The 16,093-nt window shown below is 42.6% G+C and overlaps 1 protein-coding gene across 4 annotated transcripts in view; it reads left to right on the top strand.

Annotated features, from left to right (window-relative positions):
* OTULINL (OTU deubiquitinase with linear linkage specificity like) overlaps window positions 1-10,671 on the top strand; it is a 28,722-nt gene extending 18,051 nt beyond the window's left edge. For 3 of the 4 annotated variants that reach the window (XM_074576178.1, XM_074576177.1, XM_074576179.1), the window contains exons 5-8: window positions 3,603-3,752; window positions 4,554-4,682; window positions 7,332-7,604; window positions 8,784-10,658. In XM_074576178.1, the coding sequence (XP_074432279.1) occupies window positions 3,603-3,752; window positions 4,554-4,682; window positions 7,332-7,604; window positions 8,784-8,963 (732 nt within the window). In that variant the 3' untranslated portion in view covers window positions 8,964-10,658. Of the gene's footprint in view, window positions 1-3,602; window positions 3,753-4,553; window positions 4,683-7,331; window positions 7,605-8,783 lie in introns of all 4 variants that reach the window. The other variant, XM_074576180.1, reaches the window with a different exon arrangement.
* The last annotated feature ends 5,422 nt before the right edge of the window (window positions 10,672-16,093 follow it).

Raw genomic sequence — 16,093 nt, 5'->3', positions numbered from 1 at the left:
CAGCTCCAGCTTGGTGGTCGTTATTGGAGGCAGCGTGGCAGGGGACATGGTGAGAGCAGCAGTGCCCTCTGAAGCGCCCTGACCAGTGCCTGGAGTTGGAGCAGCACTGCGTTACCCTAACTTGGGCCTCCAGGAGCAACACATGTTTAATGGCTCTCTGTTTCAGCTGTAAGGTAGGCTCAAAGACTGTGGGCTGGATTTTTGCTTTTCCCATAAAACGTATAGCTAAAGTAGCTATACCCCTGGTAGAGTAGTAGTATCTGTTAAAACAAGCTTAGAGTCCAGTCCAGTGAATCAGCTAACAGTGACATTATATCCTCGTATCTTCATGGTGTAGCATTTCAGACTAGCACAGGACAAATGTAGCACCAGGTCCATATTTCTGATTATCTGATGATGGTGGGGAACGCTGACCATGAGATGCTGAGTGAGATCTAAGAGGCAGAGGGAGCAGGAGATGCAGTAGTAATGAGAGACACCGACTAGCCATCTGCACTGGTAACAGCCGTGGGGTTGAAATTTAAGGTGCTGCCAATGACTGTTTGATAGATCAGCTTTTCAGGGAGCCTTCAGAAAAGGAAGCAACCCTTGCCTTGGTCCTGAGTAGTGCACGGGATCTGCCTTAAGATGTTGCTTTCTAATGTCTATTGCTGTTCTCTGGAATAGGAAACAGCACGTATTCAACATCCATGTAAGAACAAGAAAGCAAAAAAATTATTACAATTGCATCCAACTACGGAAAGGTCAACTTTATAAAAACAAGGAAGTATGTTAAAAAGAACCTAAAAGATGGCTAAGAAACTGGAATATTTATAGTTGGTGTATTTGACATATATATTGCTTTAGTTCATGGTAGTGGAATCACAGAGCAAATGCCTACCAAGAAGGACTTAGGAAAGGGTAAAACAAAGCTAATTAGGCTAAACAGCAGCATAAGAGACTTAGGAGAAAAAAGAAGGTATTGTTCAAAAAACTGGAGTCACGTCCAAATGATGAACAGAGAAAGGATCCAACTTTGCCAGATTAAATGAGGGAACACAGCAATGCCAAAAGTGCCCAGAACAACACGCAACAAGGACAAAAGTGATTTGGAAGAACAAGTAACAAAAGACAGCAAAACTTTTGATAAATTTGCAAACTCATACTGGGCAACAAGCCTTTCAGAAAATCCATGAGCCTGCTAGATGATCAGAGCTGAAAAGGAGACTCGGGGGAGTATAGTGGGTGGCTGGTTATATCAGGTAGAGGTTATCACAGTAAAGAGCACATTTTAGGATGAGGTCTCGTGAGATCCTGAACCAGCTTAACCTGCTTGCTGTCCCCAAAAGCGGCAGTCCCTTGCTTGTCTTGTCTCTCCCTTTTCCTCACCTCATTCTAGCTAAACCGTTCCTCTGCCTTTTTTGTGCTGGCTCTTACGTCTTCTGTTGGATGTGGTTCACCAAGGTGGTGAGCTGATGGAGACACCTGAGCTCGCTGAAGCAGCAGGAAGCTTCCCCAGCAGGAAAGCTTCAGCAGGCTTATGATTGTCACAGCAAATGCAAAGTAAGGGTAGGGGAGACTGTGTGGCCAAGTGGGATGGGGTGAGAAAGCAACTGAGGTGAAAGAGGACCTGGAATTGAGACCGTCTTCCTGCCCCCTCCAGGAAGCAAACTGAGACTGATGCAGTGGCCTGTTTAACTGTAGAGTCCTCTTGCTAAGGTAATTGTCTGCCAGTTTATTCATTTGAATTGTCTCGCCAAGGGCTCAGATGAGAGCCAGAGGTAATGCAGATGAGATACAGGGAGTGTGTAGCTGGAAGAATCACGGAATCTTCAGAGTTGGAAGGGACCTCTAGAGATCATCTAGTCCAACTCCCCTGCTAGAGCAGGATTGCCTAAAGCACATCCCTCAGGGCTGCATCCAGGCGGGTCTTGAAAATCTCCAGAGAAGGGGACTCCACAACCTCCCTGGGCAGCCTGTTCCAGTGCTCTGTCACCCTCGCTGTAAAGAAGTTTTTCTGTGTATTTGAACGGAACTTCCTATGTTCTAGCTTGTGCCCATTGCCCCTTGTCCTGTCACTGGGAACCATTGAAAAGAGCCTGGCTCCGTCCTCCTTAAACCCACCGTTTAGATACTTGTAAACATTAATCAGGTCCCCCCTCAACCCTCTCTTCTCCAGGCTAAAGAGTCCCAGCTCTTTCAGCCTTTCCTCATAAGGGAGGTGCTCCAGTCCCATAATCATCTTGGTTGCCCTATGCTGGACTCTCTCCAGTAGTTCCCTGTCCCTCTTGAACTGGGGAGCCCAAAACTGGACACAATACTCCAGTTGTGGCCTCACCAGTGCAGAGTAGAGGGGAAGAATGACCTCCCTCGACCTACTGGCCACACTCTTCCCTATGCAGCCCAGGATGCCATTGGCCTTCTTGGCGACAAGGGCACACTGCTGGCTCATGGATAATTTGCTGTCTACCAGGACCCCCGGGTCCTTCTCCTCAGAGCTGCTTCCCAGCATGTCCGCCCCTAACATATACTGGTGTTTGGCATTCTTCCTTCCCAGGTGCAGGACCCTGCACTTGCTTTTGTTGAACCTCATTAGGTTCTTCTCTGCCCAGCTCTCCAGCCTGTCCAGGTCACGCTGGATGGCAGCATGGCCCTCTGGAGTGTCGGCCACCCCTCCCAGCTTGGTATCATCAGCAAACTTGCTGAGGATACACTCTGTCCCCTCATCTAGGTCATTAATGAATATATTGAACAAAATTGGTCCAAGTATTGACCCCTGAGGGACACCACTCGTTACAGGCCTCCAACTGGACTCTGTGCCGCTGATCACAACCCTCTGAGTTCTGTCACTCAGCCAGCTCTCGATCCACCTCACTGTCACCTCGTCTAGACCATACTTCCTCAGCTTCCTAATGAGGATGTTATGGGAGACAGTGTCAAAAGCCTTGCTAAGGTCAAGGTAGATGACATCTACGGCTCTCCCCTCATCCAGCCAACCCGTTATAACATCATAGAAAGCTATTAGATTGGTCAGGCATGATTTGCCCTTGGTAAATCCATGCTGACCACTTCCAATAACTTCCTGTTCCTCTACGTGTTTGGAGACGACATCCAGAAGAAGGGCCACCCACTTCAGCACAGAGCTGCCAGATCTGCACAGCCTCAGGCCACCATTGCACGATGGGTTCAGGTCAGCGTAAGGAGATGTTTCTGCCAAAAGGAGTTTTCTCCAGGCGCCCCTTCCTGCCCTCTTGCTGCTCCATCTCACGTGTCAGCACGAGTTGTGAAGTGGTCAGGGTTAAAGCTGTTATGGCAAAGAAGTCTTCGCTGACTGTTCTGCTTTGGTTGACCTTCTGAATGTTTACATGAGCAACAGCGCAGAGACTGGAGCGAGTTGCTGGGTTTGGAGAGCGTGCAGGATCACTCTTTAGGGGCAGTGCCAGTGTAAGGTGTTTACAAAACCTATGAAGTTAGAACATTTTTGTGTATATAAAACTTATAAATGTACTCGCCCTTTCCCCTAGCCCCATCTTATGAGTAGTTTGGAACTGGACTCCAATTCAACATGGGTTTGGTCCAAGATTTAAAATGTTTATTACTAAATTTTTTTGATCTTTTTCTAGGCATATGAAGAATTGTTTTGGAGCTATCATATCAAATATCTGCGGCAAGTCAGGAAGGACAGCTATTGTGTACTAAGAGCAGTGCTTTTTCAGATATTCAGCCAAGGCATTCCTTTTCCATCATGGATGAAGGAGAGAGATATATTAAAGGTAAAATTCAGTTCCTAAATGAACACGATTCAGGTGACTTTGCATTGCAGAAGGAAGCTTTTATTAATGTGAAAACTTATGTGTCTGATAGGGAAGTAGAGGAGAATCATTATCAGAAGTTGAAGAGAAGTTTTTCAAACTCTTCGAACTACAACTAATAGAAAAAAATGTCCCTGATCTAAATGTATTGAAATGAATGTGAGTCTAAATATTAAAAAAAAAAAAAAAAAAAGTGGATGGATAAGCATTACTGCCACCCTGCTAGATGTCACTCCCTCAACACGAAAGGATCTTTGAATCCACCTCTTCCACATCTGTGCAAAGTCTAGCAGCTCGCTTGGGAGCTGCTGAGCCTGTTACTGGAGCAGCAGGAATCCTGCCCTGGGCTCCAGGAGCTCTGCCAGGAGGCAGCAGCGAGGAGGCAGGGAGCTGTAGCTGCTGCCTGTGGGCACACGTGTGCTAACTGGAAGGTGTCTGTAATCCTGAAAACCTCACTGAGTTTGCATATATCCAGCTTCTCCACAGGATGGGCTATATACTTTGCTGGAGCATATTTTCTTCTTTTTTTGTCTGGCCCTGTTTTAAAAGTTTCTTAAGGACTTGGCAGTCAAATGGAGCTTCCTTGTTAACGTTTGAGTTGTTCTGAAGCCCATTTATATTTTTTGTTTGAATTGTACAACCAGAGGATACAACCACATCATAAATTAAAATGCGTGTCGACAAGTTTATATAACTTTATATTCTACTTCTTGTTATGGTTATGATCTCTACTTAATTAGGTTTTGGTTTTTTCTTCCCTAGCTCCCTGAAAAGCTTTTGTATTCTCAAGGTTGCAACTGGATTCAGCAATACAGTTTTGGGCCACAAAGATACACAGGTCCCAATGTCTTTGGTAAATTGCGCAAATGTATGGAGACACTGAAGACCAACGTGAGTATTTGTGAGATGGGTGAGGGGGAATAAAAGCACCGAGAAGTGGGCTGAGAGCGAGTTAGGGAACTGCTCCGTGTTGCATATGTCTGTGGCAGTCAGCCCCACTCCCAGGTTCAGGGAGCTGAGCTGGGCAGGCCGTCGCCTCTCCTGGGGGGGAATCCCCTCTGTGGGCTTCTACTAGGTTATATCCTCGGGGCCCCCCAAAAGTTACGGAGGCCATTCTCCCCACATCTGTTGGTTGCTGCGTGGTTACTTGCCCTTGCCATCAAGGCTCCTGCAGTACCTCATCATTTTGATTAAAAATAAGAACATGCTGTATGAGATCTTCCTGGATTCCCTCCCCAGGTGGGAAGGAACAAACGAACAGTGCACCTTCTTCTCAGACTGTTGTCTTTCCTTTGCTCCCCTCTCCATGAAATGTTGTATTTATCCAGTTTTACTACAATTTCTCTCTGTAACCTGAAGCACTTGATTACAGAGACCTGTTGAGCCTCACTGCCCCCTCTACTCAGCATATCCCCCCCTCTACTCAGCATATCCAGATTGCCTACATTCCCACCCAGGAGTATAACAGTTATTTACATATTTAAAACTTGGGGAGTTTTACTAGCCCCAAAGCCTTCTGAAACAGAGCTAAAAAATCGTCCTGACAAGACCTTTCACCTTCCTTGAGCTCCTCGGGGGTTTCTGCGTGTCTGCAGTTGCGTAAGCTCTGGACTGTTCCTATTTGCTTTGCCACAAGCTGTCCCCAGCACACCACCACCTCCTCCCCATCTTCCTCCTGCTGGGCATTTGCCTTGTATCCTCTCCTCGGTCACAGTCATCAGGTGGATACTGGCATTTGCTGGACTCTCCAGGGTCTTGGCCAAGATTAGGTTGAAACCCTTCTCTGAAGGCATCCATTATCCAGTATACCTGATCTTAAACCGACTTTTTTAATTCTACAGTGCACCTTACGGCTCTGGAATGTCTTACCACAGCCATAACAGCTTATTTTACTGGTGCACACTTATGTGTCCCTCTGTATGCAAGCCACAACTCTGTGGTTTTAAACCCTATTATCAGTGATAGTAGTTGTTAAAGAAAAACAACAAACCACAGACTTATTTAGCCCTAGAAACAAAGCAAATAAAATATTTTATTTATAAATAAATACATAAGTAAATGATACAGTAATAAAAAGAGGGAATTAAAATATCTGGTCCTCGTCCCTTGCCTGCAACCTTGCTGTGCCACGGTGACAACTGCCTGTCAGCTTGAGACGTGCCTGGTGGTTCTTTGTGCAGTTATCATTCTGGTTGCTCTTTGCATTTGCCGGTGTTGGGTTGCTCGGCTTTTATTTTTAACTCGTTGTCATTCTTGTAAGTTGATGTTAGTCCCTTAGCACAAAGCATTTAAACTGCATGTTTGTACAGAAAAAAGTTTCAAGTTGGTTAATAGTGCTTGACGCTTAGGACGGGCTTTTCACTTAGGTAGATGATGTCCTCTAGCAAAGGGACATCAGTGGTTCAGCCACTTGGTCTCATTTTTAACCTGTAAAGAAAAGTCTTCAGGAATGCATGAGGAGACTGGAGGATCTGTTTCTCGATTTAGTATTCATGGGAAGTTAGATTTTTTTTTTTAGTTGTAATTCACAGTTTATGGCCACTTCAACATATAAATGATACAAGCACAGAATTAACTGAAATTCATTTGAATCCCAGTCATTAAGCATCATCTCTTATGGTGGTCCCAAAAAACCTCTCAGTTCCTGATGACTCTTTTTATCCACTGTGTTCATGACTGGGTGCTTTAAGCTTTGTGATTTGGCACCCAGTCCAACGTTGTCTCCTGGATGGCCCATTTTCTGGGTGTGAGTGCTGGTTTTTGACCCCTCTAGAGCAACAGAGAGCTCAGGAGCTCCAGTTATCAGCCATAAGCAGAATGAGAAATTCCTATCCCATTTGTGTCCCATGCCTGTCTTTGTGTTGTCCCTTCTTGTGCAGCCAACTTGCCAACTTGCACCTCATGAGGCAGAACACACTAAAGACATAAAAATGTGTACAGTTCATAATACCATTCTGGCTTGTCCAGTTTTATAGGTTCCTTATAATTGACATGCTTCTGAACTGGACTCAGCATCTAAAGAATTCAAGCTAGGACAACTTTAATGTAAAGGGTACTATAGAGAAAAATCACTGACTTTTGGAAGCTGTAAGCTATAAACAGGTTAGGCCATCACTTAATCTAACCTTTGCTTATGGCTTAGTGTGTACGTCTGATGCACCCACACAGATTTCCGGTAACTTTCTGAGGACCTTTGGTGGTTACGCTCTTTCAGGCTTTTTACTGACAATGACAGCTGGATCTACTGCAGTGGTAGTGGGTGGCTTTCGTATGGGGCAATTACGTTTGCTTTCTCATAGTCATTAGCATCCAGATGCTTGGAGCTGTCTGTAGCAAATAGGTTCAGCTGGATAAATGGAAATCAAAATGTGTAAGGCTTCAAATTTTATTGCGGATGCAAAAGAGCCACCTGCTTATTTGCACCACCATTTGGCCACAATAATGGTATAGTACAGACTGGCAATTGTTCCTCTTTTGGAATCTTTTGTATTAAATAGGATTCTTAATAATTTGATTAGTATTCTTCTGTGTGCTTTCCAGTGGACTGAAGTAAGTGCTACTAAAGATCAGGAAGAAAGAGGAAACATGTGTAATACCCTCTTTTCTGATGAGAGCAAGGAGCACAAACTGTATGAGGCCATAAAATTCATCATGCTCTACGAAGTTGTCGAAGCCTATGAGCAGATAAAGAACAGGGAAGAACCCATACCCAATCTTTTTAACCTTCTTCTTGCTCGTGATTCTTCGTCTGACCCTTTGAGTTTCATGATGAATCATCTGAACGCCATAGGTGACTCTATGTGCCTAGACCAGGTAACGATATAAATGAAAAATAAATCACAAAACTTATTCCATCTCTGATGTGATTAGGTGAATATATCATACGTCATCTGTGATAGCTGGCCCATTTTTTTTCTTTGGGATGTGGGGAAGTAGAGTGAGGATAGTCATTTATGTTCCAGGAAAAAACCTGTAGTAGAGTAAAATGGGGTGGACGGTTTTCTTGCTGTGCCATAAATAAATGCTGCAAGCTATCAATGAGACATAGTTTACAACAAGGATATCTTTGATGTGTAAAATAATTTTAGATTGTGCAGCTTTGACCTGTTGTTTCGCTTTTCCTATCTGTTCCACCATGCCAAACCCTCTATCATCACTCTACTTTCCCCCCTCTCTTTGGTTCCCATTAGATCTAATGTCTGTTAAGACTAGGTAATGATAACTCTATTAACTGTTCACCTTTATATGTTAAGATTTTTTTTTTTCAGTTTTATATTTAGTGAGGAGTTAAGTACTGACATCTAAGCTCCACACTGCCACTCTGCAAACAGTTTCATTTTCAGATGAGTGAAAAATATTTTTATAATCAATTTCAGTTACCAAGTCAACTGTTACATGTTGCAGTCACCTTCAGCAGCCGTTTGATTATAACTGGACAAGTTCTGCTCTGTCTGGCTATGCCCAAGGATATGACCTTTTTCCAAAGCATTTTTCCAGATTAAGCAATCCTTTGCAAGAAGCGTCAATGAAGATGCCAGTTCTCAAGTTTCATGTACATGGAAGTACAAGGAAATTTTTTCCCTTTTACTATTATATTTCCCTCATGTAGCAAGTGATCACAAGGTGGCAGGCTTCCCATTTTTCAAGGTGTAATAATAGCTCTTAATAATAGCTCGTCCCTTCTTGCTTCCCACTAAGCTGTGTGAGCTGGCTTTGGGAGCAATTTAAGTATTATGTCAGGTGGAAGAGGGATGTTTCCAAAGTGCCAAGCATTAACCTGAATATCCTCTACGTGCAAAAGAGCAGTGGAAGGACTGTTGTGACTTTGAAAATGCCCTCAGACATTTAATTTTCTTACTTCACTTACAAAAGGTGCCCTTTTATTCCTTGTCTACTGTTTTGAAGCTAGGTGACTTGCCTTAACTTGGATTATCTTTGGTTTAGTTTTCTAAGTCTAGAAATAAATGTCTTACAGACTTCTTTCATCTTTAGGTTGAACTGTTTCTTCTTGCCTACTTACTTGAAGTAAAGATAAGAGTTTACAGACTGCATAAGTTTAATACTGAGGAATTTCAAGTAAACTATCCAGACGAATACCGAAGGGAATGGAATGAGATTTCTCTCCTGACCGAGGATGACCGCTACTATCACATTCCCCTTTTCAGGACGTGAAGGACCAGTGACTTTTTTCCTTTGTGTAATATAGTCAGTGACCAGTTCCAGTGAATTACGTTTCTAATTGGCAGCAGTAAGATTTTGAGAATGCTCGTTAATGATTACAAAATGATTTATGGTTTATTGTGTAAACATTTTGCTTTCCCATGCAGCTTAATTCGCCATCAGTCGGCCAGAAAAAAAACCCATAAAATATATCGCTGTACTGTCTGGTAGAAAAAATAGCATATTTGAGGGTTGTCAGACAAAAAAGATTGGACTGCACTGACAGAGAAGGCAAAGGTAATGCTGGGTTTTCCATTGCTAGCCTAAGGGACATCTCTGGACGGGTTAAACTCAAGTTCCTAAAGCAATTCCTGCCTTTCCCTCGCCTGTCTCTAGCTAGGGAGGATGAATCGCAGAGGAAGCAGCTCCTGGGGTCCCGCAGCTTATACTCCAGGCTATTTAACTTGCAGTGACCTGGGGCTACCTCGGATGGGAGAATGTAAACTGGGCCCTCTGCGTAACTGCCTCAAGTCCCATTTGGCTTCCCCCCATTGCTGGAACGCTTCCCTCCAGGGATGGGCAGGCTGCACTCCTTCACACACCTGAAATTAAACTGTCTGCGCTCAGCGCTGATAGCCGAAGGTGAAGAAGTGTTACACCGGGGGGGGGCGGGAAACCCCAACCCCCACACATGGATACCATGCCAGATGAACGGAAGATCTGCGTTATAACTGAGGAAAGGAGACAAGTTTTTTCAAAGCTAAAAAGGATAGTATTAATTAGTAAGTAACATGCAATAGAGTTAGACTATGGGTTTTGTCAACTTGTAATCCTGTTAAGGGCTTATTTCAACATTACCTGCCAAGATGTCCTTTGCAATTCATACGAGAAAGCTGTGCACAGAATACATTCACAAACACTGCATTTTCAGAAAATACTAATTTTCTATGCGTTATTTGAATTCAGCAGTGTGTATACATGTTTTATCCTCTGAGCGTGTATTAATCTCCTTGCATAAGATTGCTATCTTTAGTTTAGACCTCAGTGTTTGAAGAAGTCTGTCCAGGACAACTAAATGACATTTACCTTATTACGTGCAACATTTTGCCTGGTTCTATTTTCTAAAAGAATCAGTTGTGTTTTGATTATTTCAAAAATTAGGCACCTTAATTTGAAGAAATATTAAAATGATACAGCAGATCTAGCAAAATATTTGTGGAAAGCTTAAAATCCCGTAGGCATATGGTTGTATTGAAGAAAGTGGGATTTATTAAAAAACAAAGCCTTTCCTTTTCTTATCCGAGAGACAGGGGGACAGGCAGGTTTAGTTTTTAATTCCTGCAGGAGAAAATACAAGTAACAAAACCATGAACAGGGCCTGCAGGAGCTACAGCAGTTGCATGAGGCAGCGAAATGGTAACGCTTGGAGTGCACAGACAGCGCCCGGTTCCTTTGTGTAAAGGAAGGCAATTTTATCCCTTACAGTCCTTTTGTTTGTATTGTATATGTATATATATTTATAAACACAAACACCTGAGTTCTGTGTTGCAACAGTTTTGTTTCCTGAAAGTTTTTCTGAGTTCAGTTTTGTTCAGTAATTTGTAGAGCTTTTAATTAAGAAGGCTTGCTACCAATAATAATTTCATCTCATCAAAACCTGCATATCAAGTACTTTATTTATTAAAATAAACTTTTTTTCACTGAATGAAATAATTTGCCTACTTCAGATTTGGTTCTGCTCTGCATGGGTAAATGTTATAATGCCTGAGAGTAGGGTATTGCTATCTATTTTGCATCAACAGTAATACTTAGAGCTATCAATACTTGTCTATTATTTTATTCTTGGTTTTGGTACAAGCAGACATACCAAAAAAGGATGTATTTTTATAGTCATCTTTTAAATGGTTTGCGTATTATTTATGACTAGGAGAATACAAAAGCATTAGAGCTGAAAGTGTTAAATTGTCAAAATGTACGTTTTTATAATCTGGAGCATATTAATAGTGGGGGGATCTAACACAGACAGTGGAATTTATCTCGCCAGTTTGGATGTTTGCATCTGAATTTGGTCACCTTGGGGCTGTCTGCCTTGTCAGCGGAAGGCAGTGGCGTGCCGTCAGTCAGAGTGGGTCTCTACAAGCGTCTGGTTCTCCTCACTGACTGTAGTGGGAGCTGGCAGGGATGAGCATAAATCTCTCTGCTCGAGATGTCTGAAGTTAGGCAAGATTAATTGTGTGCCAAGAATCCAGAAAGAACATGTTGAAAGAGATCTGCTGGCTTATCAGCTGTCAGAGATGCTAGCCGGATTGTGGCAGGAACAGAAATGGGATGTGAAGAAAGAGGAACTTCAGGTGAGCACGATCACAAGTCTTAAGAGATAAATGCAGAGCGCGCTCTACACAGGATCTGAAGAAACACTGAGACGTGTTTGGGGCTGCACTGAGTTTTAGTCAGGTTCTCTAATAATATATTTTACATATGTATAAAGCAAAAATATATGCTTTTTTACATATAAAGAAATTATGTATATATATATATAAAAGAAAAATACAGAAAAAAGAAAATCATCCTGAATAAAGTGTATCTGGGACTAACTGGTACTACAGAAGTGATGGGTCCTGCAGCATCTTTTCCAACCGGTGGCACAGACAAGCTTGCTGTACAATTCCAGAAGCGTACAGTCATTACCGATTTTTTTTTTTTAAATGCAGTGCTGTAGGCAGCTAATGTTTCCAGTCAGGATGTGTTTATTATTTATTGCTGCTAGTTTAGCAAGAAAAAGAAAACATGCTGAAACCTCAGCAGGGGATTTGTATTTTTCCCCAAACTTGAATATGTAACAGAGCAGCTGAAGAAATTTGTATCTTTTCTTATAAAGGAGAAAATAGATATTGATTTTGAATGTCATCTTTTTTTTAAAAATTGTGTCTCAAAAAATGTATGAGCCACGATCCGTTTTTCATTTTTAACTCCAAAGAAAAATACTGGCAATCTTGATTCTTCAGCTGAAATTGCTTCTTGTATCGACTGTGGCTACTAAGTTGAAGCAAATTAAATATCGCCCAGTGTAGTTGTTGCTGGTAAGTCTACCTGCTTAGTCTCAGGGTATTGAGTTTAATATCTAGGAAATAGTTCTCAAGTGCAGTTTGTAATTTGCCTGAAGATTTAAGGAATAGGTATGATTTCAAATTAGTCTAGTTATCCAGAAAAATAAAGATATGTCCATTCCTTCAAAGCACAGAAAAGACCTACGTATGTTTTTTTGGCGGTAGTGGGATTTCCCTGTCCCGTTATGCTTCAGCACTATTACAGCAGTCCCACCCATCACCCTGTTACATTACTGCCGTTACAGCACTAATGTTTTTTTAGAGTCTTCATTTTTCTGAAAAGCTCACGATCCTGAAGAAAAGGTAAAGTTCGGAGTTTGGTGCCACAGAAGCCCTGGTCCTTCCCTTGCGGTTTCGGGGTGCTTGAAGGCCTCCCTGGGCAGGAGAGAAACTTTTATTTTGGGCCTGTTTTTTGTGAGAGGGCAGAATTCAGGTCTTTGAGGATCCCTTGAAATCATGTGGGAGAGGAGCCTGGCGTGGCAGCTGGGCAGGAGCGGAGCTGCTGCCTCACTAAGTGGTGTTTGTTCCTGTTCACAGCATCCTTCACGGTGTTAGTCCAACACTGATCTTGGCCAGGGATGAAGGAGGCAGCCTTGCAGAGGCTTTTTTAGAGATTGGTCAGAAAATTTCCAAGGAAACCTACGCGCCCCAGAGGCAGGAGGTGATGTACCTAGATGGGACAGGAGATAAATGCAGAGAACTTATCTCCCTGGGTTTGGCTGATTTGCATCTCTCTTCATGGGCCTTCATGTCAGCTTTGTGTCAGCCAGGGCTAGTGCGTGAGGAAGATGGTTGGGGCATTGCTGGGACCTGTGGCATGGGGTTGTGCTTGCTGGTCCAGTGCTGGTGGGAGGGAAAAATAGAAAACGTGAAAGAAATAGGGTGAGTCCTGGATGCTTTCAACTTCCAGCGTATCCTAGTTTTGCATAACTCAAAGGTTAATGCCTTGGGAGAGTATTTAACCAAAACATCTTCCTCTTTAGTGAAGCGTTTGGCCATAGATCAACTCTTCATTGAAATGTGGAGGCAACTAATTTGAATGCAGTTGTGCGAGGTTGTGTGCAGGAACTGCTGAAGTCTGTCGCACACAGAGCACCTACTAACTCCCTGTGTCCTGTAAGCCAGGGAGTGAGCCATGTTCAGCTGAATGTTTTCTCCACGGTCGTAATTTTCAGATGCACTGTGATCCACTGCATCTTACAAATGTTGAAAATGATCAGTCTTTGAGTTTCAGATGACAAATTTAGCATTTAGCTATGAAAGATCTTATGTTCTTTTTAGCTATCCAGTAGATGGCTTCCAAGCATCAGAAAATGCAGATCAATAAGCTCATTTCTCCTGGCAATTCTTTGATTGTCCCGGTTGCCCAGATGATAGTGGTAGGTTGGCCCTAGCCAACAGCCAAGCACCCACACAGCTGCTCACTCATTCCGCTCCACTCCAGCGGGATGGGGGAGAAAATGGGAAGAACAGGAGCAAGAAAGCTTTTAGGCGAAGATAAAGACAGGGAAATCACTTATCATGCACTGTCATGGGCAAAACAGTCCCAACTTGGGGAATTTAACTTAGTTTGTTGCCAATTTGTTGCAAATAAATATGTGATTACTGATTTGGGTATTGGGAAACAAATAGGGAAAAAACACCCCTCCTCTTTTTCCAGGCTCAGCTTCATGCCAGACTCCTCCTCTCCCCCTTGTTATAGCCACAGGTCACACTCAGTCCCTTCAGTGAGGCAACAAGCAGCCCTAGGGCGTGCAGTCAGGATGTAGTGATTTCTCTCTGCTCCTCCTTGTTTCTCACTCCTTGCCTATGCCTCAGTCTCCCCCTTCAAGGGTGTACCCACTCCAATGCTGGCTTGGGATAAGTAAGTTCTAAAAGTCTTGGTAAGTCACATTAGTTACCAATTTTATAAAAGTTTATTCAACTTAATATAGCTTCTATCCATGCTACCAGAAAGAAAAAAAAAAGGAAAAAGTAAGTCCATGTTTTTGGTGTCTTCCTTCTTTGCTTCTTTAATGTCCTATCACATGCACATATATTTCTGCAGGACATGGATTAGAATGGAGCAAAGCAGTCTGGAGGAAGGGGTCAGAAGGTAAGGGTTTAGAATCAATCCTGCATGTGAAAAATGGTATTAGAAAGGTTTGTCTCACTCTCCTTAATAACATCTTTAGGACTATGGTAGCCCAGAGGAGCAATAGTGATTTCTTCAGTTCTTGCAGAGCGTAACAGGAGATAATGAGTGTTAGATGGAATGATTCTGGACCTAACAGAGGAGATACATGGGAACTCAAGCGAAGACCTAAAGGTGAAGAAAAAACAGGTTGGTAGCAGTGTGAGGAAGAAGGTATGGAAGAGACATGGCTAGGAAAAGTGAACAAGTTCATGGGGGAAAACTTAGCAAGTCCATGGACACTTCCTAACTGTGTGCGAACTGCTAGTCTATGACTGGAGATAGGAGAATTTTCCAGTGTAATATCCACAGAAGGTGTACTTGCAGCTCTTCTTGTCCTGCTGCCTGAAACATGGCACATGAACACATCATGCCTACCATCATTTAAGCTTCTCTCAGCCACCCTTTCAAAGTAGAGGACTTCACTGCTGACAGCGTTCTCCAGAAATGTACACGTGTTTCCCGTCTTTCCTGTATGAATGACTTCATTTAAGGTCTCCTGTTTGTGGGTTATGTCCCCACATCTGGCTGGCATCTACAGTGTTTCTGTTGCTGCAGCATCAAACATGATACAGCCAAGAAACACTTCAGCCACCTTTTGTTAAAGTTTTGAATGAGACATGAGTGAAACCACATGCTCTTGTTTCACAGTCTGTGAAAAGCCCATCTAATCAGGGAGTCTGGCTGATCAAATTGGACCATGTATACTTCTTCAGGGTCACCAAAGGTATATTCAGGGAAATATCGCTGAACTCCCTCACTAGCCTTCTCAGGTTAGTTTTCAGCATGGGAGCTTTTGAGTCCTCAGTGGTGGGCAACTAGACTACAATATATTACCTAAGTAAGGAGGAAAGCGGGAGTCAAACTTTAGACCCTCAGCATACTCAATGAGATGAATTTCTTCACATCTTAGAGATGCCATTGTGTTCAGTTTGAGCATAACTCCAGAAAGTTGCAGATACAAATATGGGGAACTGAGACACAGAGCTTACAGCAAAATCACCTGGAGAGAAGCAAAACTCTGCAGCGACCACCATGGGATGCTCTACCTGGTTAAAAGTAGCACAAGGTGTCCATGGATGCTGGACAAAAGATGTGAGCAGTTCATGTTGGATGTTTTTTTTTAAAGAACCCATGCAAACTGAGCAAGGTTGTGGTTGTCTTCTGGGCAGCTCCAGAAGTGGTTCTACATAGAAGTGCTCTTTTAATTACTCAAAGGCAGGGGAAAAAAAAAAGGTGTGACAGTTCAAACAGTAAAAATGTTATTACAGCGGTATTTGAAAAAGGGATCAAAGACATTTTTTCAGACTGTAAGAATGGCTTTTAATTAAAGGATTTAACAGCAGTGTTAGTCAGGAAAGCTGGTTCTAACGTTTGGTCCACCATGTGTAATTCATCTAGGGATACAGAATACTGCACAGAATAAATACAATACATTCAGGAATCAAATTAGAGCTGTTTGAGTTACAGCTGCTGATAGCCCAGTACTGTGGAAACGCAAGAAGGAGAGGTGAAGAAAGTAAGGAACATGATTTTAATAAAGAGAGAAGAGAACACCCCTGTGTGGAAAGCCACCAGCCTATTTATTAGTGGATATTTTATTGCCCTTTTCAAAAAAAGACATAATTGAATATCTAAAGGAATGCAATTCCAGTACAATTAAGTGCATAAAATACTGGTTTTGATGAAGAGTATTCTCAGTTCCTTTCTCTTCCACCTACATAATATCAAGTAGATCAAGAGACCTCACATAGTAAACAAAATTTGCTTCTTTTTTGATTTTGCTTAAAGGAGGATAGCTGAAATTCTACGGGAGAAGGTATGACTAAAATCTCTTCATATCATAATCCTGAAATTCCTAC

Source organism: Larus michahellis, chromosome 2, assembly GCF_964199755.1.
Source record: "Larus michahellis chromosome 2, bLarMic1.1, whole genome shotgun sequence".
NCBI lineage: Eukaryota > Metazoa > Chordata > Aves > Charadriiformes > Laridae > Larus > Larus michahellis.
Note: the sequence above shows the minus strand (reverse complement) of the source record. Positions and strands in the feature narration are given on the sequence as shown.